The following is a 26984-nucleotide window of genomic DNA, read 5'->3' as shown; positions in this document are numbered from 1 at the left end:
GAACATAATTTACCGTAAGAATAAAGAGGAAAGATAATATGATAATCTTAATATATGCAGAAAAAAAATCGAAATAATTCAACACCTTTTCGGGATGAAAACCTGTGGCAAATTAGGAATAAGTGGGAATTTCCTTAATCTGAGACAGTACCCACAGAAACCTATAGCCAACATCCTACCGAGTAGAGAAATACAGAAAGTTTCCCCCACCCCCAAGACAGGGGAATAAAACAAAAATGCCTGTTATCCCCCAATTTATTCATCATTCTAATGGAAGTCCTAGGTAACACAGTGGGTCAAGGATAGCATAATAACTCAATAAATCAGAGGGAAAAAAGGATCATTATTTGTGAACAACATGGCTGTATATGTAGAAAATCCAAAAAAATTTACAATCTATCAGAATGCACAAGTGAATTTAGCATGTTGCTGGATCCAAAGTCAACATCTAAAATAACAGTCGTACAGAGTTGTACCTGAGAGTGAGAGATGTGCCAGTAATGTTCTCTTTATTTCTCAGTCTGGATGCTGGGTACATGGGTATATGGTATATTCACTTTGTGAAAATCTGTAGCTGCATACTTCTCACTGATATACTTTTGGTATATATTATACTTCCTAAAAAAGCTGACTTTATATTGTTTAAAGGGTATAGAGTTTGCAGGATAAAAGGGTTGTACAAGAATGTAAATCTACCTGACGGTACTGAATTATACACTTAAAAATAGTTCAGATGGTAAATTTTCTGCTATGTGTATTTCACAATGAACAATTTTGAAATGTTTACTTTGGAAATGAGAGGCATTAAGATATTAATATTAAAGATAGGTGCATCTAAATAACACATAGGAAAAATCAAAGTCAAACCCATAGCCCATCATTAGAGAAATGCTGCCTCCCTCCACTTCAGGCTGTGCAAGATTGTCACTCAAACTGATAATAGATGGAACATCATACTAAGAAATCACAATTCTTCAACAGTAAGGCAGTATTCATCATAAGGTATATCACTGATTTAATAATAGCTTTTGGATGAAAACCTCCCTGTGTTTATACTCACTTGTAGACATATCTGAATAAAAAAAAAATGTATGTGTGCCTTATAATAGAGCAAGTGTGGGATAACTACAAAAATGGAGAAAGATGAACTGGTTTGCCTGGCCTTGGAATGTAAATCTAATGCCTCAAGGTAGACCTATCCATCCCTTTCACTCATGGGATCTTGACCACAAGAGTATTCATGATTATGAGAACACAGTCCAAAGAACACCAGTATTATAGGGGATAAAATTTATTCAAATACTGATTTATTTATATATTGATAAAATAGGCATAAACACACACTCTAAGTTTCTTGGAGATTCAAGGTTATAAAAGTATGGTCAGTCCCTGAAAAAGGTGTGGTTTACAGGGATGAAGTGTCTGTATTTTATCTGAGGTAGAATCATGCACTTTCCACACTGGCATGACTAGATAACATTCAAATAAATGCACACGTGTACATTTCCACAGAGAGAAAGAAAAACAACTATTCAGCTCTTTTAGTCAAGTTGACTGTTGCAAGCCTACTGGTTCAAAGGAATCTCCATGTTTTGTTGTATTTGATCGAAGGCTGTGTATCCTGGTCAAAGGGCCACCACGAATCGACAAAGTACTTTTGGAATCTTTGGGCAGATTTAGTGTTTCAGGTGTATGGCTTGGGGAAGGAATGTAGGGTTGAATTTGGGCCCTGACTGCCTGGTAACCTGGGGCTCTTATGTAGGACATACACCGGCTTAATGGTGAAACAGAGTTGCCATCTTTTCTGGCCTTTATGTTGATGCCCAAATGTCAGAGTTTCTTGCATAAGATTATTGGTATGTGATGATATATTTGAATGACAGGCAAAGAAACAGAGGCTTGATTGAGTGTAATATATATGACATTGGACATAAATGTTACCTTTGCTTCACGGATAAGCAATATTTGTTTTTAAAGAGACTTTAAAATATATTCTGTGAAAATATATTTGGAACAGTTGAATGGGTTTGCCTTTAATGAATGGTGGAAACGTGGAGAGGAGGAGGGTTTTGGGGCTTCAGGATTTTGATACTCCTGCCAGAGAGGCATGCTATGCTCATAAATTATGGAACTTTTCCATGTCCAGAGTGGGTGACTATAACCTTTCAGATTTACATGTAATAAACTGACTCTTTTTTTTAAAAGGCTGTACACAGAAATGCCACTTAATGTTCGCAGAGATGATTTAAATTCTATCATGTATATCTTAAAAATAGGAGCATTAAGAAGAGCCCCCCATTTTTTCACTCAAAAACAAAGGGTCTGTAGCACTTGCTTTTTTTTTTTTAACTGTAATGATTCTGAATTATTTTTGATTAACAAAGAAAACGGCCTGCTACTTCAGCGTCCGTGATTACATTTCAGTACAATAGAGAAAAGTCACTAATGGGTACCTCTGAGGTCAGGACTGAGACTGTAGTGTTCAAATTTGTTTATTAATGAGCCCAGGACAGGGATCTCCTTCTAGGATGTCAAGATTTGTTAATAAAACAAAATCTAAAGTACCGTTAAAACATTACACAGCAGACTATCTAAGAATATAATCCTAATGTATAGCCTCTGAAATAAGCAACACTCTTCCAAATGCCTGGGACATGTATGCAGGGGGAGAACTTAATCAGAGAAACTGCCACTCTCTCATCAATGGCAGGAGGAAAATGGGAAATTCAAGATGCAGAAAGGAATTGCTGCAAATATATGTGCACTTTTGGTCACTGCTTTTTGATGAAGAAAATATTGTGCATAATAACTCAAGAATGTATTTAACATAAATTATATTTGCATAAATTATGTTTATTCATATGGTCAGGTACATAATGGCTTGCTTGATAAATGGCTGATTAGTCTTATAATCAGCCCAAGAGGGACCCGCTTCAAAAAACTCTCTCCTGGGGGCATCTGACTTTCTAGATATTTTCCATTTTGCCTCTAAATAGTGAAACGTTGCCAGATTTGGGCACCCCCAAATAGCTTTTTTCCCCACTTCCAGTCTGGAATCTGGGCATTATGTCCTCAGGCTGGAATGTCTAAAGAAATCACACAAACCTCGAAAGCACAACCAAGGGGTCAGTGCAATACCCACTTCAAAAAAGGTGCGTTTTCCTAAAGACAAAATATTTCGAGGGGACCAGGATTTCTTTAATAATATAAGGAAAATGTGATATTTCTGAGAAGGAAAATAATTACTGCAGATACCAGCACTTCTAATTGCTGTGTTTTAATACCAAGACTACTGACTCGATGTCCTACATGAGACACTTAGATGTAGAATGTGCTTTTAGGACTATGGAAAAAAAAACTGAAATATTTCCCTATGGTTAGGTAGCTTTATTCTGGTGTAACAGGTCTTATGTTTTCACTTCATGTCTTGCCTCTTAATAATATTCCCAATTATTATGACTAACTCTTTCTTCAAATGGATCTCAATTGTCACATATTCCGGGAAGTTTCTTCTGACTGACCCCACCAGGAACTCCCAGTCTGAATATGCAGTCCTCTTATACATTCCAATATGAACGTGTATTCTTTAGTATTGCTGTACTCAAGATGATCAGGATATTTGTCAATCCTCATACCTTCTTTTTTGGCTTCCCATATGGTAATCTTTTGAGGATTAGCCCTGTGGATCCTTGCGTTTCCTGCAAGGCTAAACGGAATACTTATCCCTTCTCTGACATTCAACTAATGGTGAATAAAAGACCGAAGTCCTTACAAAGCAATTTACCTCTATTACATGCCCACGTAAATACTCTCTGTTTACCAAACTTGGTATCTGGGTATACTCGCCTCTGTTCTTGCCATTATCATAAAGTTCTTTCAGGAAAGCAAGTAAATCAGATTGTGAAAATAAGAATCTTCAGTACTGTTAGGTATAAAGTTCTAAAATCAGTATTTCACCGGAGCCATAGATCTGGGTTCAGGTGTTTAATACCATTCTCTTTCTGATAATATAATGGAAAAGGTTTGTGAGTTCAAGAAAATAGAAAAATTAATATAGATATGTAGTGGTTAATTACAACATGGAAGTTAATACCATAAAGCCTGTAGCAAGAAAGTATTATAATTAAGATGGAGAAATTAAAATAGCATAGGATTTTCACCTTTCTCTTGGTTACTAGGCAGGAATGACCAATTAGGGCAGGTATTATATAATCAGTTTTATGAATCATAAGCATGCCAATTCCTTATTATGACTGTTTCCTTATAATATAAGTTCATTATGTTATAAATAATATGTACTTGCTCCTTGCAAAGACGAACAGAGCTTTAAAGGTCAAAGTACCAGATTTGAAATCACTGTTTTTAATAAAATGTATATGGCTTACACTGTCTGTCCCTTCTTTATTTTGACTTTTTCTTTTTCTTCAAGCAGCTTACAACCCTAAGAAAGTATCTTTATCTATTGAAAATTATCTACCTATCTATCTATCTATCTATCTATCTATGTCCAGGGGCATAAAATGCAGATTAAATCTACCCGATGGCATTTAAAAACTAGGTAAAACCTCAATTCAGTCTTTGGAGTTTTAACAGAAGTAGTGCCCAAGTAGGAGATGTCAACAACATAATTTATTTCAACATACATATATTCTTAGGAATACAGACTTTGCTTAAATACCTGCTGCCTTCAGAAGCCTCCAGTGAAACACTGGAATCAAAGTTTTACTCCCCAATGCTGGTGTTTTAAATAATCCCATTATTAGAACTGGCTCTCAGTTACTGCTCTGTTTTTACAAACTTCTTATATTTAGTACACCTTACTCATTTGCTTTATGTCTATGTTAATGTAACAATGGAAGAGCTTCAGAATGAGAATACTCAACATTGTATCTTTCCCTGCTCAACAGTATATTCAATCTGCCATCCATTTGCTAAACTTGGTTGAAATCAAGCACTGATCAGGCAGCTGTGAAAAATGTATAACAATACTAATTATGATTGAAAGACTAATTAAGTTGGGGGTGGGAGTAAGGGTAGGCTGGGCAGCCCAACATAGATGATTTCCTAAACTGAACTTCCATTAACCCCATAAGCCCCTTAGCAGAGTTAATATGTAGACTTGGGATTTTTTTTTTTTCTTAAAAGAGTTCATATTCTATATAATTCATTATATAGAAGAATTATGTAGACATTATTTAAATATTAGAAATAAACTAGTAAATTGAAAATGCATGTTAATATTGCTAAAACAGGCCACATTTTGACATATAATAATAAACCAGCTATGTTACTGATTTTTGAAATGTGTATACTGGTATCTTCAATTTTCTGAAAGATATTTACTTCACAAAATAGGTCCTTATAATTCACATAATAGCAATGCTTCCAAAAGACACATGGAAACTTTTTAAGGTACGTTTAACTGAAGACCTTCATAATATTTAAAGACCTGACTTGCCAATGTTTAATGGGTCAATCAACTGATAAAGATATATTTAGTGCCTATACTTTTTTAGCATCATTAAACAGAATCTAATTTGATTGCAACCTGTTTCACTACAATCTACTGCATCTGATTGCTTGTTGAATTCTTGATAAAGATTCTGGCAATTTAAATTGGTATTAAGTAGTGTAGAACAATGGTTCCCAAAAATGAGCTATAGGAGAGAAGATACTCTGCATGCAAGGGGAGTTGAGGCCAGGTAAATAGGGGAGATACTCAAAATGTGAAGATTCAAAATGGGTATTACCACATTTGGCTGATCTACAAGCATACAAATAGTCTATAAATATGCTAAACTACATAACTTCTTTAATAGTAAAAAAAATGCAAATTAACATAATGATAAATAATTTTTGATCGTATTAGGAATGTTAGAAAAAAAAGATAATCTTCAGTTCTGCTAAAGAAATGAGGAAATGGAGATACCCATATATAAAACTAAGCTAAGGGCAAGCTTAGCTGGCTGTTCTACAAATTGGTACTAACTTCTGGCTGGGAGTATGTACCAAAAATATGTTTATATTTTGATCCAGCAGTTCTTTGACGACTGCCACCTAAAAAAAAATAAAAATTAAGACGGCGAACGTACTCACATAAGCCACACACACACAGAGTTTGTAACTTTTTCTGGGCTATCTTCAAACTGTGTGATGAGAGATGATTTTTGTTTATCTTTATAATTTTCTACTTTTCAAAACTGAAGTTTTTAAAAGATACATAAAAATTCTTTGCAAAAAATTTTTTGAAATGCTTTTAACGTAAAATTAAAATCTCTGATTTTTAACAGTCAATATTCTAACCTTATAGAATTTACTGATACAGAATCCAAGGAACCAGACAAAGACAGGTATTTATAACCCAGTGATCAAAACCAAAGACAATAAAAACAAAGAACGGCTAAGATGACCCTCAATGTTTTATCATTCAGTCCACAAAGCTGAATTTGGTGCCTCAATTTGTTGTAAGGATAGATGAGAGCTAACTCATTATTTGAAGAAACCACTTGAGGTGAATGGACATTCGCAGAAATATCAAGCTGGTGTCAAAAGATGCCAATTTTTAACATAATAGAATGCTGCATTACTTTCATCTTCTTAGGTATGTTACTTGTACTTTTATTATTGTAATATCCATTGTTCTAAAACAATATATCCTTAAATGTAGAATCCTTAATAGTCCAAAGGGACAGGTTAAAAGTAGTTACAGACTATTACCACTACTTGAAAGTAAATCTAAAGAAAAAAGGCTAATCGAGGAGGGCAATATTTACAGATTTGGATTAAAATAGATCAGTAAAGAAAACAGAACATGATAGGTTCAATAGACATGGGGAGTGATGCTATCTTTTGAGAGGCAAAGAAGGGAATATAAATTAAGAATAACCATTTATATTTGCTTAAGAAAAGTTTCCCATATAAAAGGCATTATGTCTGTGGGAATTCTTATTTCTTATGGTACGCATTTCCAACAGATTATTCTAGTGATCTAGATAAGCACAGAGCTAAACATGAACTCAAAATAATAAAGTAAAAAAAATACTGATAAGAATAATACCCACCAAAAGTATTTTTAGAATTAATAAATAATGAAGAGTATGTCTCTATATAATGTCTACACCAAGAATGCCACATAATGTAGAAGTGCTATTTCATGTATCATAACTTAAATTTGGAAAGTATTTTTTTTTAATGTAGAGAGATGTCTTACCATCCTAAACTATTATCTGATTCAAATCTCATAGTAACTCTTTATATCTGTATTTAAGAAACACTATAATAGCGTCTCACCTACTTCTATCCTCTCCCTATCTGATCCAATAAGGTAGACACTGGACACATATGGTTATTTAAGTTTAAATAAATTAAAATTATATAAAAGTAAACAGCTCCTCAATCACTGTAGCCATATTTCAAGTGCTCAATAGCAACAGACGGCTGGTGTTTTCTTTGTTGGACAGAATAGAATTGGATAGAATATACCCATCACTGTAAAACGTTCTATGAGCAGGGCTACAGAGAATCCATGGGAAAACACAATGTCTCCTGAGCATTGTGTAGGCTGTGCAAGAAAAGCTCATATCAATAACCAAGGTGGAACTCTGTGCACACCTTCTGGGATCATGATCCACAGTATGGTGAGTCAGTTCCGGAATGGTTATCTCCATCTTACAAATTAAGGTCCATGCTCAGGAGATAAAATGCCTTCCCTGAGGTATATGTAGTCTATGTATAACACAGAACATATATAGTATATGACAGACTCATGAACTGAACCCAACACCAAGTTCTCAGCTGGTCGGAGACCATACTCTGAAAAAGAATGTCCAGGTAGCTTCCACTCAAATGTAAGTGAACACAATTCATGACAAGGTAGTTCAGTACAATAATCACTGCCATAATTTTTCTCAAATTTTATGTAATTGTATGACTGGAAACTATAGTGCAGCTAATCTTAAACCAACTAAATATAAATAATCTCCAAAACTATTTTGTAAAAAATGTCAGACAAATGTTCAAGGGCTAACTGTGTTGATCAATACAGAATAACACTAACAGTGTAACAAATTCAGTAAATCAATCATTTAAAAACCATAACCAGTTTGACAGTTGGAGTGACTATGCTACAGTTGTTAAGTTTATCAGTGTTCAAAGCCAGGTCCATATAGAATAGGCACAATGAAATTTAACTTACTCTGTTTAAGTTGGGGAAACATTGGGTATACAGCAGTAGTTTTTGGTGTTTTTTTTTTTCTTTTCTTTTTGCCTTTTCTTGTTTTTGAGAGATAAAGAGTACATGGGTGGGAGGGAGAGCAGGAGAGGAAGAGAGAGAATCTTAAGCAGGTTCCACATCCATCGCAGCATGGAGCCCCACATGGGGCTTGATCTCACGACCCTGAGATCATGACCTGAGCCAAAATCAAGAACTGGATGATGCTTAAGCAACTGAGTCACCCTGTTCCCCTAAAGCCGTACTTTTAGATCTTTGAGCTTTGTGGAAAGAAGACGACTGCTATACTGGTTTGAGCATAAAAAACATTTTGAAAAAAGGCACTGTGTTAATAGTAAAATAATTTTGGAAGAGGAAGAGTCTGGGATTAACATTAAAGTTTCTTTGGTTGCTTGAGATTTTTGAGTTTTATGATTTCTCATGAGGAACTATATAGTATGATTGTAGTATCATTCATTAAAAACAAAATAACTACTTCATTTAAAATAGATTATCTGAATTTTCCTTTCTTAGTCCACCTGTACATACCCTGCATGGCCAAGAAAAAAGCACACCTATCTACCCCTTAACCACTTCTCCTTAGATACTAATGTATCTTCTTCCTTCTCAGAGGCCAAACACAAATGCCAGCCCTAATCATATTCTATCAAATAATTCTTCGACATTTCTATTGCCAAAGAATTTTAGAGCCAGAAAGGCCCAGAAAAATCACAAATGACTGTAATGGGTCTTTGCATCTATCTGCTCATAAGAAGCACCACAATAGGAAAAACACTTGGAGAGTTTACACAAAACCCCCCAGGCAGCCTATAGGCAGTGAGAAAAGAGGGGTATCAGTAGACCCCTTTGAGGAGGGACTTTCTGGTCCAGATCCACAGTTTGGAGAGTCAGGTTGAAGAAACAGCAGGCTATAGGGTTTACTACAGTACACATTAAAACAGCAAAGCTCTTCCCTCCAGCATTTGGTCAAGATCATGGATTTAAGTTTCCATGATAGACTGACCTGTAGGCAGAATTCTTTGGGCTATATTTTTAAAATTAGGGAAGGAAAAAAAGAAACTCAAATTGTTTTTGGGAGGAATCAAAACTACCTGAGCTAGGTGAATAATGAATAACAAGTAAAATTTGTGCTCTACAAGGGAGTCTGCAAATCTGTAAGCCAGAGCACCTTCTGCTCTTTAGGTAAGGGAAGCTGATATTGGAGCCCACTGGATGCCATTTTGTGACACAGACAAGTACATAGTAGGTGATCATGAATATCTATTGCCTATATGGTATTATAACATAAAGAACTACTGAATTCTGAATTAGTATAACAGAATAAGCACCCAAGACGACCTCTCTTCTCTCCCTTTGTTTTAAAAATTATATTGGTGCTGTGGAGGAAAAAAAAATAGGTATCAGCCGAAGAACAGAAGTTTGAGAAACCAGGTAGATATTGAGCAGATAAAAGGGCATAGACTGACAAGGAGAAATATGGGGAAAAAAGCAGTCCAGAATACCAGAAGCAAAGTCCCACTTCTCACAGAACACAAAGGGCAAGGATGGGCCATGGTACAATCAACTGGGGAATTAATTAAAATCCACCATCAAGAATGGACAGGCCTAAAGCACAAAACAAAATAAAACAACAAGGAAAAAGAATGGACAGGCCTATAAAACAACTACTCGTCCGACACCCTCTCCAAGACTTAGAGTGGTCTTCTCATACAAATGGCTTTTGCTCCCAGGATAAATTGAGAAGTGCATTATTAGCCTAAGAAAACAAAACAGCCTTCAACAGAAAGCACCCAGTGTGGGTGTAGGAATGCAAAAGTTGAGCACAGCAGAGTTTACAGATGACTCCCAGCTTCAATTACAGACTTACAAGTTAAGCCGGTCATGCCAAGTAACACTATCTTAGCTTTGCCACTGGTGGCAATCCGCTCACTCAGTCCTAAAGGGAAACCTTCCTGCCAACACACTTCCATCTGAGGGAGATGCCTGTTCTTGAAAGACACCTACACAACCATGCAAAAAATTACCCCAGCTACTAATCTTACTATTACTCAGCCTTCATTCATATATTGAACCAACAATTAGAAACATCAGACATTGGAAGAAAACCAATAGTATAAAAAATGAAAAAGATGAACAAATGTAACATGTCTCAAAACATCAAACAGATGATTCAGAAAACAGAAGGAAGTTTTAAGAATCTTTTGATTTGTATATTCCAAAGTATTTATTGGCTCCATAAAATGAAATAAAAATGCTGGCTAGCCATTTTTTTTTTTTAAAGAGCCATCATTTCTAGCAGAAAATCAATATAGAAAAAATAGATATTATTTGAGGAATGAAGATAACCACCAGAAGAGTTCAAAATAATAAAATTAGCAAAAATTGTAGATGGTGAAATAAATACTAACACTTTAAATACTTTAAAGTATTTTTTTAAAAGTCTAATTCAACTATGGGTTCAGAGTTCAAAAACTGTATGAGTTTAAAATAAATATCAGTGAAAAAAGATGGGATCAGGAGGGAGACAAATTGTAAGAGACTCTTAATCTCACAAAACAAACTGAGGGATGCCAGGGAGGCGGGTAGAGGGTTAGGGAGAGTGTGGCTGGGTTATGAACATTGGGGAGGGTATGTGCTATGGTGAGTGCTGTGAAGTGTGTAAGCCTGATGATTCACAGACCTGTACCCCCGGGGCTAATAGTACATTATATGTTAATTAAAAAAATAAAATAAGTAAAATAGAAACCGAAAAAAAAAAATCAGACACTTTAAAATGAGGATGAGAATTTCAAAACCATCAATAAGACACCAAGAATGATGGATTTTATTATCTCATGTTTACCAAATCAGCAGCTGATTTGAACTTTGAGAAACTATTGAATAACTAGTAAGAGAATCATTTCCTTTTCCTATTCATGTTTAGGAAATACTTCCAAATTTCTACCCTTGCTATGCCTTTTCTCAAGTATTTTATTCACATGTTGAAAATACTGACAATCAATGTAACACAAACTGAATTAGCCATAATTTTAAGAAATACTATGGCTTTGTGTATTTAAAGTTGGGTCATTTGAACAATTTTCCTGGAACTTAGTTAGAATACTGAAAAAATCTAAATTTTTATTATGACTTAAATAATGAGTGCCTACTAAACTCAGCCTATAAATAGTAATGGTTAATTAGGCTTAAATAATACTCGTACTAGTAGTACTTTGTTACAAAAGCTGCTTTTACTAGTATGAACTATGATTTATAAATGCATTGCAATACAAAGACATTTTGTGCTAATTCAAGAAAAATTGTTTATAGGAAGCACTATGTTGTTAGAAATATGTTTAAGCATATGTAAAAGAATAAGAACATGAAGTATATTGTTTGGAATCTTGACATCCTGATATATTTCAAATGACTATTCTAGGGGAAACCTTTCATCCAAAATTTCAGTTAAAATGGAAATACATCCAATCAAATCGTGATATATATATATATATATATACACATATATATCAGCATTCTGGGATTAAGAAACACATAAATTAGTATAATATACAAAAGCACTTTATTTTTTAAAATATTAACGTCAAAGAAACGGTTAATGAGTAACACTATGACAAGTCATTATTAAATGTATTATAAGATGCAAATATTGTTAAAATATATGTGCATATTTAATGTATGAGTTAAAGTCATCAGCATTCTGTATAGTGTCATTTAATTTAACAAATGATAATAAGGTATTTATAAATGGAATCTTCATAGAAGAGTAAACATCACTAAAAATACTTTCAATAACCTACACTACAGTAAATTTCTTTATCCTCCCTAGATCCCACAAATAATCTTTTTACTCCTGAAATATTTACAGGACATATTTGATATTAAGTGATATACAAATTTTTTAACATCATAATGTAAGTAGACCTTCAGTTTAACCACTGTATCTTTTTGATATTCACAAGTTACCAGGTGAAAAATTCAGGCAAGCCAGTTAGTAGCACTTTGTAGACAAAACTCCAGAAGTATTATATTACTGAAATAATCTTACTTTTAAACTCAGTTTACTCAACACAACTGGTTTGTGCAGGCACAGTTCTGTCCTTCCCATATGCATACAAAACAGCAAAATAAATATCTAATACTGTTAAATATAATCACAGAGAATAAAATCGTTTCCCCTGACTTTTAATTATTATATTAAACATTACCCCTAGCTATAAGGATCACAAATATTTCTTTAAATTTTAAATGCATATGTGGGCACCTGGGTGGCTCAGTCAGTTAAGCAGCCGACCCTTGATTTCAGCTCAGGTCATGTTCTCAGTATTGTGAGATCGAGCCCAGCATAGGGCTCTGCACTGGGTGTGGAGCCTGCTTATGATCCTCTCTTTCCCCCTTCCTCTGCCCCTCTCCCTCCTCAGTCTTAAAAAGATTATAAATGCATCTACACACTATCTTGTAGTAATCTGTGTGTATTATATCTGTATATAACACGCACACACAGAATATTCATTTTCTAAAAGTTGAGCTTTAGAACAGTGCTTCTTAATCTTCAAGGAACATATACATTGGCTAAGGATCTTGTTAAAATGCAGACTGTGATTCAGTAGGTCTGGAGTGGGGCCCGAGAGTCTGCATTTCCAACTAATTCCCAGGTGACGCTCCTGGCCCACGGAACACATTGTGTAGACAGGCTCTTAAATAAGTGTCTCCTAATCTTGCCTAATCCTCAGAATCATCTGGAACAGTTGGTAGAGAGACACTGAAAATAACAAATCTCTTGTTTGAGGGGAGACGTAGAAAACTGGCCAGATGGATTATCTAAGTTCAAAACATTGATTTCAAAACGAGAAAACTTAACAAAAACTCTCTGCATTCTTAAAAGTCTCACTCTTTCCAACAATATTTACATATTTCAGAAATTTTCTTGATCAGTAAGGAAAACTACCATCAGAAGAAAAAAATGGGAGGAAAAAAATAAATATTATCTACCATTATGTTTACACTAAAAAAAATTGGTACTTCCTTCCTGATTCTGTGAAGAGATATTTAGATTAAGCAGTATAAATGACAAAAGAAAACAAAATTCCACAGAAGCAAAACAAAAGGAGAGGACCCTTTAAAGTACTCACTACAGGCCAGATACTTTTGAGCATTTCTCATTAAGTAGCATGGGAAAATGAAATTATTTCCCCCAAAGTAATCAGATTCTAGAAAGAAAAAGGTGGAAGCAAATTTTCATTCCATACGGGATTTTAGGTAGCAAGCTGAAACTGCCTTCACCAGGACAAGATTTGGGTTCTGTGAACTCTACCACCCTAGGAAGCAGAGAGGACAGAGAGAATTGAGTGGTCAAAGGCATAGGAGTCTGCAAAGGTTTGGGGATATTTACTTGGCAGAGTAAAGATTTTGATTATTTCTGAGAGTCCATTAAAAACAGGAATAACAAAACCTGGCAGGAGGGGGAGATCTTAGAAAAATAGCACAGATTCAGGAATGCCAAATAAATGTTTCGACTGTCAAACAGAAAAGACCATGAGAATAGAAGATTTAATGAGAGTAAAGTGTTGGTTCAAGAAAGATAAAGGAAATGTAAACTTATAGAAGAAAAACAGAAAGTTGTCAGAATTGGAAAAAAAAAAAAGCCAACAATCAAATTTTGAGAGCCTGAGTTGGAATAGTGCTGGTGATTGTCAAATCTTTTTTGTGTTCTTGTCTGAAGCGGGTGGAGCTGAAAATCCCTGGTTTACAGGAGGTGGAGAAAAGCGAAGTCAAAGTGTTCAAGGAAGCTAATAGGATTCAAATATTCAGGCACTCTTCTAATGGGGGGGAGCTTCCTTCTAAATCATATTTGTAGGGAAGTAATTAAAAGCCCCAGAAAAGGCCACAGGTGATGTAACATAAAGGAGAAATCTTGGATCAGACAGACCTGAATCTGAATCTCAGCTTAATCATTTGCTAAAACATGACCGTAGGTAGATTATTTTACTTCTCAGTTAAGTCTGTTTCCTCATAGAAAAAAATATATGTAAATAGCTATAATAAAAACTACTACGGGTGGAGGTGCCTCGGTGGCACAGTCAGTTGAGCATCCCATTCTTGGTTTCAGCTCAGGTCCTGATCTCGGGGTCTTGAGATGGAGTCCCATGGGGCTCCCCACTCAGCCAGAAGTGTGCTTCTCTCCTTCTGTGCCTCTCCCTGCCCGCACTCACACGCTCATGCTCTCTCAAATAAGATAAATAAATCTTAAAAAAAAAAAAAAAAGAAAACCCCAAACCCAAAATTATTGCAAAGTGTGGTTATTCCTCAAAGGCAGGGCTTCTTCTGCCAAAGAGACCACATTATGATTTTGTCTCCTAAAACCTGACATAGTCGATAGTTTCACCAAAACCCCAGTAAAGGCAAAACAGAAAAACTATTTAATTCAGTTTGAAGAGCTTCAATGAATTTGCTTAGCAGAGAACTGAAAAAAGTGAAAAAGGAAAAGGATTTTTGTTAGCATGTTAAAAGGAATTATTTTTGGCAGCAATGATATGGGAACTTTTTGGTCAGAAGTCATGGAATCATTTGGGGGAGATTATACTTCCAACAGTTTATCACCAATTCCTGAAATTCTACTATTTAAGGTCTACTTTGTAAAGCAGAAATATCAGCTGCTGTAAAAGGCTCCAAAACCAAGGTCCTTATTTGTATCTCTCTTAGTTTTCCTTATGCTTTAGTTCTGATTTTATGAAAAGAAAGAAGGTTTTTTTGTTTAAGGATATGTTACCCTGTCATACCCTTTGTATCCAAATTGTGTAGTACTAGGCGCAAAATTAAGCAATTAAAAGTAGGTGTAAGGGCAATTTCAGTGGTTGAGTTATTGAGTTGTTCTTAAAATGTAATACTGTCAATACAGTGGAAAAAAGACGATCATAATATTTCTGCATATATTTCATTCTGGTTGCATGTCTGCTTTCATTAAAAGGTTTTTCTAAAAAGTAAAAAGCTTTATTTTATTAATTACTAAAAATTAACTAATTACTTAAAAAGTTCAAAATCTTCATGTATCTAAATGTTTCATAAAATAATTAATGTTTTTCAGATATATATTAATCCATCTTAAATTTCTGAGAGAAAGGAAAGCACACTCATCTTGTGACTATGCTATTAGTCCTTTATGAGAAAATCACTGCTAAGTTTAAATTCTAATGAGTAGTTATCTTTTTGGCTAATTTCCTAATGTATAACAAATATGGTCAAAGTAAAGCTCTCATAACTAGAAAATTTTAACAACCACCAATATACTCTTCCCTTTTTTGGCACCATTTGTCATAGAAATAGGAATCCCTAAAAGGTGATACGAAGTTCAAACACAGATGTCGTGACATGGGGAGAGGGACACAGTGACAGTCACAAGGCATTAACAGATTGAACAAATAATGAAAGATGGGTAAAAACCCAGCTGTGAGTTTACTCATCATCAAATTTCCATTCAATCCAATGAAGGTGGGTTTTGATTCCCTTTCAAGGACTACCTCCATCTGTGCCCTGGATGCCAGCATCCAACCCTCATCGTCTTTCATTCCTTGTTTCAACTCTTTACTCCTTCTTTCACTTTTAATCTTTTCATCTCCACTGTCTCCTTCCCTGAAGACCTTTCCTCAGTCCTGCTCCCCCTCAAGGCCCCATCCTATCATCTCCCTTTTAATCAGCCTTTCTCCCAAAGGGCCAGAGTCCTTTGTCACCTCTACATGAACTCCTTCAGTTGCCATGTAAGTCATCGACGGTGTTCTGTTGAAAACACTCTTGCCAAATCTATAACTTGCTTCAGGTCTCATCCTCGTTTTAAAACCACTCCTCTGTCTGTAACAAGGCTTTGAATAATCTCTTAGCTTGTTAAAAATTTCTTCTGTTGTCCATTGACTCCTGCTCCTGGTTCTCTGCTGTGTTATGGATTCACTTTCTTTACTGGTTCTTCTTTTTTCCCTTAGCCAATATCATGATTTGTGACTTATCTGTGGTCATCTTCCTCTTCACAGTCTCCTTGAAAATAATGGATTCTGGTCTCTTGCATATGGTATGACTTCCAAAAATTCATCATCTCCAACTCATCGCCAACAGCCTGCTGAACATGGGTATCCCACTGGCAATGCAAATATACTTCTCAAACAACACTTTCATTACTTCCAACCTCTTTCTGTCTACCATCGAACCTATTATTCTTTCTGGGTTCTAGATATCACCAGGCTCACAGTCAACCAAATCCAAATATCCAGGCACAGATTTTCTTCTGTTTCTCTAATTAGCAACATAACATTTACAATTGTATTCTCCCCTAACTCTGTCCTCTTAACTTTTTTCCCTGTCCTTCTCCTAGTTAAGGTTACCATTATTATTTTGGGGGGCAGCATCCTTTAACCTAGACACACGATTCCAATATTTTTCTAGTTCAATCACTTCTTCTTAATGTTCCTAAGGATATTTTTAAATAGGATAGCCTGGTTATGTTACATTCACTTCTTTGCTCAAAAATGTAGTTTTTTAAGATTTTATTTATTTATTTGACAGAGAGAGACAGCAAGAGAGGAACACAAGCAGGGAGAGTGGGAGTGGGAGAAGCAGGCTTCTTGCCAAGCAGAAAGCCTGATTCGGGGCTCGATCCCAGGACTTTGAGATCATGATCTGAGCCACCCAGGTGCCCCTCTTTGCTCAAAATCTTAGAGAATATTTAAAGTTCTTTAAAAATTCAAAACTTCAACTTTTGGCCTTGGTCCATATATTTAAAGACTACATACGCCAACTTTTCCTGAAATATTCTCCAATTTCTCAGATACAATAAGTGTAGCCTTTGAAAACTACCCATCTTTTTCTTTTCTCTCTTCTGTAAACTTGCTGTTTCTATTCCCAATGTCTAGAATATTCTCTACACTTTGAGTGTGATGAATTTGTGTGTTTTTTCCCAAAACTTCACCTGAAATAAATCTCTTCCATCTACCTGTCCCTAATTCCACAGTATAGTGATTAAGTCTATCTTTACAACTTGCTTGATTTTTTGAGTACTAAATTACACACTTCCCATATTCACAGTATACACTTCTCAGATGCATGTGGTTACTCAGTTTACTGAAATTTTTTTTATCATTGTGAGTTATAACAATATGTGTTCAGTGAATATCTGTTGAATGGAACCATATCAGAGGGCTAAGAATAATTCCAAAGTGTGGATTGGATAACAAGACCAAAAGAGGGATTAATCAATGTGGAATGCATTGGTGAAAAAGCATTCATGTGGCATAGTATTGAAGTGGGATTTTATAACCAGTGGGATTTGACAAGCAGGAAAGAACAGAGAAGATGATACAAAATGATAATAACACAAGAAAGGGAATAGCAAAAAAAGGAGTATTGTATGTTTTGGACATACATGAAGGTGTATCAGTTAGGACCCAATGTCTTTGTTTATGAAATAATGGGGGATAAGTTTGGCAAAGAAAAAGCCCAGTTTTGGGGAAGTACATGACTGTAAAGCTTTATCCAAGAGACAATGGGCAGCCACTGAGGACTGTTTAGAAGTTATAAGAAAGAAGAACAGGAACAATTATCTTATGATGATATCAATTATAGTATTATAATAAACTATATATAAAACTATATAAACTAAAATAAAATAGTATGTACTAATTTAAAATGGTGGAAGTGATTGTTCCAAGTACTTGTAAGACTTTTCTAGAACCATAATGTCTGAACAGAATTCAAACCTTGTACTCGTTTCTATGAGTGCTATGAATATACTTTATAGGATCAAAATTGTATGTTACAGACTTAGCATTTTAGTCTGATGAATTCAAGCATCCATTCTGAGCTTTACCCATTTAAATGTTTGGTATTTCAGTATCACACTTAAAGTATTGTCATGTCTTCTATTGTTTGGATTTTAAGATCAGGATGGCATAACAGACCTATTAATCACTTTTTCTCGATTGTTAAGACATAATATTTATCTGGGAGAGAGTAAACAGATAAGCTAAAAAGCTGGGGGACATCTCTTTGGTCATCTCTACAGAGCAACTGATCTTGGTTGGATGTGTAGTCTAAATAAATATAAAATGATTGTAAAGAATTAAGATTTTGTTAACCATTAAGTTTATTCCTTTAAACATTAGGAACTAACTTTGGAATGCCCTATATACCACGGTAAGGGTTTCATGTCTTTTTCTAGCTGAAATTCTATTAAAAAATTTTAAGCAATAAATCAACAGTCTTGGATTTCATGAAGTCATGTTTCTGGGGGAATCATTAAAAATCCTTGGATTGTTCTTTTTCTAAAATCTCTACATATAAATAAAATTATCTCATAGATCTGACTGAGATCTTAAACATGTTCTCAACAAACTGCAAATAGTCAAGTAATATGTATGGTAATTTCAAAAGTGATCACAAAATCTATCTGGTTTTTGAAATCTTTTCATAGGTAAATGTGATTAGCAACATCTGGAAAAACTTAGTGCTTTCCTTACATATAGAATTAAAGTTAAAATACACAATCTGTGAAAATTAATACACACAAACCATGGCTTAAGACTAAAGAATTATCAGGTCATCAATAGCTCCCCCTTAAATTCCATGAATAATGGAGAGATATTAGGGGAGTCACTTAGATTCTTTATCACTGTTTTCTCAACTGTAAAATAAAGTATTTGAATTAGATGAAACATAGGGCTTCTTTTAGCTATAATATTCTATCAGTCCATAGAGGATGGAAATGCATGTGGGGCACACATCCCCTTTCTCTCTATTTTGGCTACGTAGTAACAGGGCACAACCCTTCTAATACTGCATAGCCAAAATAAAGAGAAAAGGGATGTGTGCCCAGCATGTGTTTCCATCCTCTATGGACTGATAGAATATTATAGCTAAAAGGAGCCCTATATAGATCATATATAAGGAGACAAAGGCAGGCATGCAAAAAAGTATATATGCCAGCCTTAAAAGATTATATGAGATATGCAACTTACAGGAAACAAGGATTCAGGGAGAAACAGAGATAAAACAATACTGTGCTTGTTACTCATATCATTTTATTTCTTTATTTCAACTTTGTATTAATTATTTATCAGCAAAGTAACCACTAGGTATGCATATATGATGCTGTAGGAAAATTTAAGCTTGTTTATCAAGTTTTAATGGCATAATTTTGTCAACACTCTCTCTCTCCCTAAAATTACATAAATCAATGTGAATTTATGAATGATGCTTAATTTAATGAGAATTTATCTGATATTTACCTGATACCTTCCCTTCAGCATAGTATCTCTTAAGATACTCTTACTTAAGAGTACTTAAGTGAGAACTCTCAAGGTCTCTTATTCCTATTCTATATTGTCTGTTTTAGCCAGATGAAATATTTTACATATAAGATTCTAAATTAAAATTAAGGTATTATATTGTTACTCTGAAAATATTAAATATACAACCCATGTAATCTGAAGCATGACGTTATAACTAGTATTCTGGATTTGAAAGGTAGATTGCTTCTGCCAATATTACAAAATATCTCATCTTACCTCTCTTCAGAGAGAACAGGAGGAATCTCTGCTGGAGTAGTAATTACAACTTCAGGGAAAAGAGCTTGGGAACATGGTTGCAAGAGCCTAAGCGTGTCATGTTGTTTTTAATGTTAAATATGACAGAAGTTCCATCTTGAAATCTTTAACTTAGTATAAGGCTTTATTCTTTATCTTACCAATAAGGTGAATTTACTTGCATCAAAATTATCATTACGAAAAAGGATATGATTAATTGGAAAGTAAGCATGTGCAATTTCATCTAAGTTGTTGGAATCATTATATGATTACAGCACGACAGAACTCTGATAATGTAAGCTTTCTGAATTCTACTGAATAAAGATTTAAAGTACAGCATGCAGTTTTAGGTTGAAGTCTTAATGTCAATGGGAATTATATGCTGCTTAACATGACATCCTATGTATTAAAATTACATGAAAAATCCAGTTATTTAGAAATAGTTTTGAAGTAAATACATTGCAGCATGAATGGTGCCAGTGATAAAAATTTGATGTCTCTAATTTGTTAATCCTATGCATAACAGATGACTCATTTGACTAATAAAAATTACAAACACAAAAAAATGTAACTTGAAAGGAAGACAACAAAAGTGAATAGCATATTCAAGTCAATAAAAACACATATACATTCTTTTACATTATTGGTCATTACATGTGTATATGTATGCATGTATGTTTCTGTGTGTGTGTGTCCACATTCACGAGTCATGAAGATTTATACACAAGGATGACTTGGCTTTTTGTGCCTTGTACTTACTATTATGCTAAAATGATACAGAAAAACAAAGAACAGAAATACAAATAACAAATACGGAATATACATTTTTTAAGTCTTTAGAAATATGCAAGAACTATAGAGTGAACTGTTAGAAGTTAGTGCAGATTATATTTTGTATTTGTAGAGACTATACTAATAGTTCATTACAAATAACTTTAAAATGTGAAAGGAAACATATAGTCTATCTGAATGGGCACCACAAATTCACATTATTGCCACATACATAGTCTAGTGTGTGTATCAATTTATTTGATGAAAAATATATTAACAACAACAAAACCAGATAACTAAATAAATAGTCCTTTCATCAGCTCCTGATTTCTGCCATACTGACGCTTTGGTGAATCATCAAGGGGAGTAAATTATTCATTATAAATTTCAAAGAGGAGCCTCCATTGAAAAAGCTCTGCTACTGGTCCTTCTTGGAACCAACATCAAGAGAATTCATTGCAATCTCAAATATTGCAATAAAATAGAAGGTGAGAGGCAACCACTCAGGAGAGGTGTCTAGAATGAACTGAGCTCAGGGAGCTACATCCTAGCTGAGTGAGGTGTGTAAAGATAATTATTAATATTTGAATTACACTTGGAAAGAAAAAGATTAATCAAGAAGTTGCATACAAATGTCAACCAAGGTTTTAAAAACAGAAATCTTAATTCTATTTCTGACAAAGAATCTGGAAGGTTTTTAACAGTAGCCCTAAACATGGTTACCATATTACAACTCCATGGCATTAACAAAATCAGCTGTAGAGTCCGGGTTTGAAATATTTGGTTATCTTAAGGCTTATTTCATACCAAAGGACCTCAAACAAAAACTACTCACAATGAACATGATTAATTAACAAATCTAATTTGTACTGCTTCATAATTAATTCAAGTGTATCCTACTACAACTTTACACTAATAGTGAAGAGTTAAATCTAGGTTTTATAGAAAGGGCTCTAAAAAAGATACCACGATATTATCCCTGGTTAACTGCTTATAAGATGTTAGTTAAAACTGTCAATACTATCAATCAATAGGAATTTACCTTTAACTTCTGGTTCATCTCTGATAATAAATTTAAAATAGGTAAGGAAGAAAAAACACTGGAGGTAATCTGGCACTGCCCCATCTATGTATATCCTAACTTCCTATCTTGGTGTGCTCTAGCTGGATACAAACAATTAGCGGTACAATCACTTTTCCTAATCTTCTTTGGCAATGGTTTTCCTTGGCTGCCAGAGGACCTCATTTAGATCCGGTGAGGAAGGATTCTTTATCTTCCACTTAACAAATCAGAAAACATTTGGATAACACTGATTTTTGTGAGTGAATAAGTCAGTGTTTAATGTAAATTAATGAATATAAAGACTTTCCTCTCATTAAGGAACATTTCCATCTGTCTTAGTCATGCTTCAAGGTGCAATGCCTAATGCTTATTTAGTGTTAATACCAAATATGTACTTAAATTTACATCAAACAGAATTGCCTCTTTAGTCCAACCAAGAGTGTATTGATGGTACTACAGCTACTGACTTGAATATCTACTGCACACTTCCTATGAGTTAGTCATCACGCTAACTACTTTCCAATTATAAAATTTAATCCCCATTACCACACTATGAGGTAGATTATTATTATCCTAATTTTACAGATTGAGAGCATGAAGCTAAAAAATGTAAGTAATTTGTCCAATATGCAATCTAGAAAGATGATTCCAGAGCCCATGGGATAGATGATTTGCTGTGGGGTAGAATTCATGTAGACTAAAAAGAGAGAGAAAATTTGGACAGAAAATAAGTGATTCTTAAATACTGTTCAGTCTTGGGGTGCCTGAGTGGCTCAGTGGGTTAAGTCTCTGCCTTCGGCTCAGGTCAGGATCTTAGGATCCTGGGATAGAGCCCCACATTGGGCTCTCTGCCTCCTCCTCCCCCTCTCCTTGCCTCTCTGCCTGCTTATGACCTTTCTCTATCTCTCTCTCTCTGTCAAATAAATAAATAAAATCTTTAAAAAAATTTGTCACTCTCCTCTTTTCTTATTTCCTCCAACCCACAATTCTCATTGAAATAAAACATTCAGGAGGTAATAAAAACAGAATAAAGATCTGTAGGGGGGAGAGATTCAATGTGATCAACGCAATTTAATTTAAATGGGTCATAAACCAACTGGACCAAGGCCAGCAAGTTTCATTTTTGGTTTCATAGGTCCAACAAGTTTTATACATCAAAATACTCATTTGACCCAATGCTAAATGTTTTGAAAATAATACCCCAAAGACAAAGACTCTAAGCATTCCACTTAATTGCCTTAGCACTTGGAGCTAACCCGCAGAATCCTATGTAAAATAGTATTCACTTAGTGTAAAAACCTGTAGGCAAGACTAACAATAAGGTTATCTGCAGGTAGGTGTTAATGAGGCCATTCAGACAGATGAGGTGTCAACAAGGTCTAGTTATTGGGGAGTGAACTTGGGTTACTATTGTGTGGTAGGGAAGCAAATTCAGGATCCTGACAGTTAGCCATTCATAAAGCTGCTTGATATATCATGAGGGGGAAAAAAGCATCTGTCTTATAACTAATGTCTGAAAGCAAAGTAAAATAAGTGAAGATTTTTCCAGATGAGAGTTAAATATATACCATTTGAAAAAAAATGAGTACGAAAAGGAAGTACTGAAAAGTAATCTCTCACAAAGAAGCTCTCTTACTCTCACACTCTTTCCTTTAAAGCCAGAACTTAATGCTTTTCCTTATAAAACTCAAAGTTACAATAAGGATATTATGTCATTATTCTTAGAATGTTAAACATACAACCTGTGGAGACCAAACAACAGGTAGATAGAATTTAAGATGATAATTTTCAGGTAGGGATGATATAAGGGAGCACAATTACTACCCTTATTGTATTGCTATAAATTAGTCAAGGCACAATAAATATAATCTATTGTTGGATATATAAATGTATCACTACTGTTCAACAATGTGCTAATAAGGAAGCACAAAACTCAGATGACAGCTAATGTCTGATGGCTACTTGCATGCTAAAACACCAGAAAATGCTTCTCTGAAATATATTTTTATTGTATCTTTTGTTGGGAACTGGATGGAAGAAATGCCGGGGAGAGGAAGGTATGATGGAGAGCATCTGACATCAGTTTAATATGAAATATGTAATGTTACTTATTTCCTTAAGGGAATTTGAGCTTTAACCTACTTTTGGTAATTGTTAAGTGGCTTTTCTCTGAAATTTATGGCACTTTATTTCCAGCTTTTAAATAAACTTACAGGATTTTTATTTTTGAAGTTAAGAGGGAGGGAATAAAAAGTAATTTAATCTCCCAATTTGGAACAATTGCCTGAAAATTTTGGCTTTTTTCTTTGTGAAGGTTGATCAAGCATGGAAGTAATATGTGTGATATTAAATTAATCCACTGATAGGGATATATGATCTCTTAAAGATTTCAGAATTATTACAGTGATTCACAATTTATTACACACTTCAGTTAGATTATAAAGGAATGTGGCTGCCTTTAGAGACCTGTATGTATACTTTCTAAACTCTTCTTCCATTTAGCCCACCAGTTATCTTATGGTGCTCCAGAGCTTAGCTGAGTACCACCTCAGAGTACTGGTACTTACGAAATATACTAAATACTGAAAGAGAGCAATATCCATTGCATAGACATTGTCAACTGTGAATAACAGATATTATCTGTTTTAGTTTGCATTTTGATTTTAAATCCCACTAGCCACTTTAGCCTGCAGAAAGGTTATATCTAAAGTAGTCAATAAAAGAAAATAAGTACCTACTTAGTATTTAGTGTTTCCCTAGTGTTGTGAAGTCAGGAGGTATCATTTGCAGAGTCACTCAGTGACTAGTCTGAAGTATTAAGTTTGGTGCACCATAGGGATGGGAGGTACCTGGTATGCACTTATACTCCCTCTCTCTATCAGCCAAAACAGACCTCACTAATTCATCCTGGTAGTCTTCTTGTCCCAGATACTATCCACAATCCTGACACACGGAACAACAGTAGACTCCCATTCAACACAGCCCTCAAGGCAACCACAAACAATCTGGCATATCCTTGGAAAGACCAAATACTGATGATCACAGATTTGGGTTACAAATTCAGCCTTGCCATTGAGGAACTAAATGGCCTATGGTTAAGTCATTTAATTTCTCTGTGGTTTGTTTTCATTCTGAAAACATGTCAGTGAAAATATAAAGATCTGATGCTATAGATTTAGTCTTACATTAGTGGAATAGAGATTTTTTTTTTATACTGGTAGAAGTAGTTTTAGATAAAGAACAAACACTATTAGTAGTTTAGTCAGCTCACTCTTCAGTCTAATGAAAACAATTTTTCCATTGGGATTATTTTAGAAAAAAGTGTTACCAATTAGAAATACTGCCTTTTCCATTTTTAATGCACTATTTTCTTAAAAGTATATTTTTGGATGAATCTTTATTAATAAGTTAAAGAATACAGTTATTTTTTGAAGTTTATCTTAAATTTATCTTCCTTCAAAATATAGAGCAAATATTTAGGAAATTAGGTTAGTTTAGTCTTTCACCTAAATTTACATCATTCCAGCAAAACTTACCACTGCTTTTTAATTTTTGGCACTTTTTTCATATATTATTATGCCAAGAAAGTTCAGGAGGCACAAACACTGCAGGACTAAAATGAATGAAACCCAAATAGATAACTTCAAATCATTGCAAAACCTGTTTTAATGTACAAAATTCATTACCAATTCTCTGCATTCACTATTTCCATAAAATAGTCTATGTTATGTTGTTTCCATGATTTTTGTTTGAAACAAACATTTTTTAAAAAGCTTTATGTTTGTATATTTTCCACAAAGAATAGCATTCCATACTAATTTGACACTATTTTTTATTGAGAAAAGCCTTTATTTTTTTTAACCAAGGTATGAAATTAGAAATTTCTTCTTTATTCAGGAAGACACTATTTATTTATAAAAGTCTTAACTGTGATGTGTTCTATCAACTATAAATTAAGAAATACTATGTATAGCGTCTTAAAAAATTTTGGGGGAGTGTGAGCCAATTTAGGAATACTTTAGTCCATGGAAATTAAGTAAACACCTCAATTCTTAAGGAAACAAGTAAAAATTCTATATATGAAAAATATATGACTTACATATTTAAAGATTCCTTAAGAATACAGGTAGTAACCATGCTAAATGGAAACACGAAATTGCTCTATTTAAAAATTCTTGAATGGCCACTTCAGGATTGTTATTCATTTCCAAGGCTAACTGGTATGTGAATTGGGTCACGAAAGCAATTTTCATTGAATATTATAGTCTAAAGAGACAAATTATACTCTAGTGACAGAATATGTTTTTAAAAGAAGGCCTTGGCATATTTATATGATAACTTGCAGACATGGAACAGCAACTTTCCCCTAAAATATGTAAATATGTATTGTATCTATTCATAATCTTTATTTTTTTTTTCATGTCAACACTATCTCATCAAGTGATTCCTAAAAGTTCAAGAAAAGTGTAGTGATGAATCAACCATATGCCTTTATATATTTCAGGTAAATTTTAACGCCATCAACTCACAGAAACAGTGAAGTGTGTAGACGATAAAATATAATTGAAGAGAGAATACAAGAAGCAACAGAAAACCAACCAATTACCCTGATATCTTCATATTAATCATCTCTGATTATCTTTATCAATGAAAGGGAATGGCTAATAGAAAATCACAGATAATCTACTTTGTGGTATTGAGTCTATGGCTTTGTGCTTAGTAGCTGAACTTCTAGTTGCCCAGTGTAACTTACTGCAAATGTGTTGTGAGGATGCCCATCACCAGAAGAGTGGCCACAGACACATAATTTTGTTTCTGGAAGCAATTCCTAGATTAAACAAAGAGAATCAGGAGTTGGCTTCTTCCCCCTCCAATCTTAAGGCTTATGCTAATAATGTACATTATTATTGAATAAAAAATATTTTTGGAAAATTATCTTGGTAGGTGAATATAGATGAGACTATTCCATCTTTGTGTCACAGTTAATAATAGTATAGAATTAAAAAATAAAAATAACTTGGCAGATGCAAAGTTGAATATTTGAACATAATTAACCACTAACCAAAAAATTTCATGGTCTACCATCATCTTGACTCAAGAATCTCATTTCCCATTTCCAAGCTAAAATTATGGCCAATGTTAATGAATACTCCTATAAATTTAAATGGTACTGTGATTTTAGCTTATGGGATGGCATTTGTCTTTAAAACTTTAATCACCTCTTTTTGAAAAAGAGAACTACTGACTTGTACTCAACTATAACCAACACAAATGAACATAAATCCTGGTTTGTCATGAAGTGTGAGAATAATCACAAGAATCTCTTTAAACTGCCTTGGCCACACATTACTATAACGCA

The 26984-nt window shown here is 34.3% G+C and overlaps 1 protein-coding gene across 7 annotated transcripts in view; it reads right to left on the bottom strand.

The window, feature by feature from the left end:
- FOXP2 (forkhead box P2) overlaps window positions 1–26984 on the bottom strand; it is a 550794-nt gene that overhangs the window by 91259 nt on the left and 432551 nt on the right. For 4 of the 7 annotated variants that reach the window (XM_044246406.1, XM_044246409.1, XM_044246407.1 and 1 more), the window contains one exon: window positions 26379–26453. The exons of the other annotated variants lie outside the window; for them this stretch is intronic. In XM_044246406.1, the coding sequence (XP_044102341.1) occupies window positions 26379–26453 (75 nt within the window). The remainder of the gene's footprint in view (window positions 1–26378; window positions 26454–26984) is intronic. 7 annotated transcript variants of the gene reach the window in all.

The sequence above is a fragment of the Neovison vison genome, chromosome 4 (genome assembly GCF_020171115.1).
Source record: "Neovison vison isolate M4711 chromosome 4, ASM_NN_V1, whole genome shotgun sequence".
In the NCBI taxonomy this organism is placed as follows: Eukaryota; Metazoa; Chordata; class Mammalia; order Carnivora; family Mustelidae; genus Neogale; species Neogale vison.
This window is presented reverse-complemented; position numbering and strand designations above follow the sequence as displayed.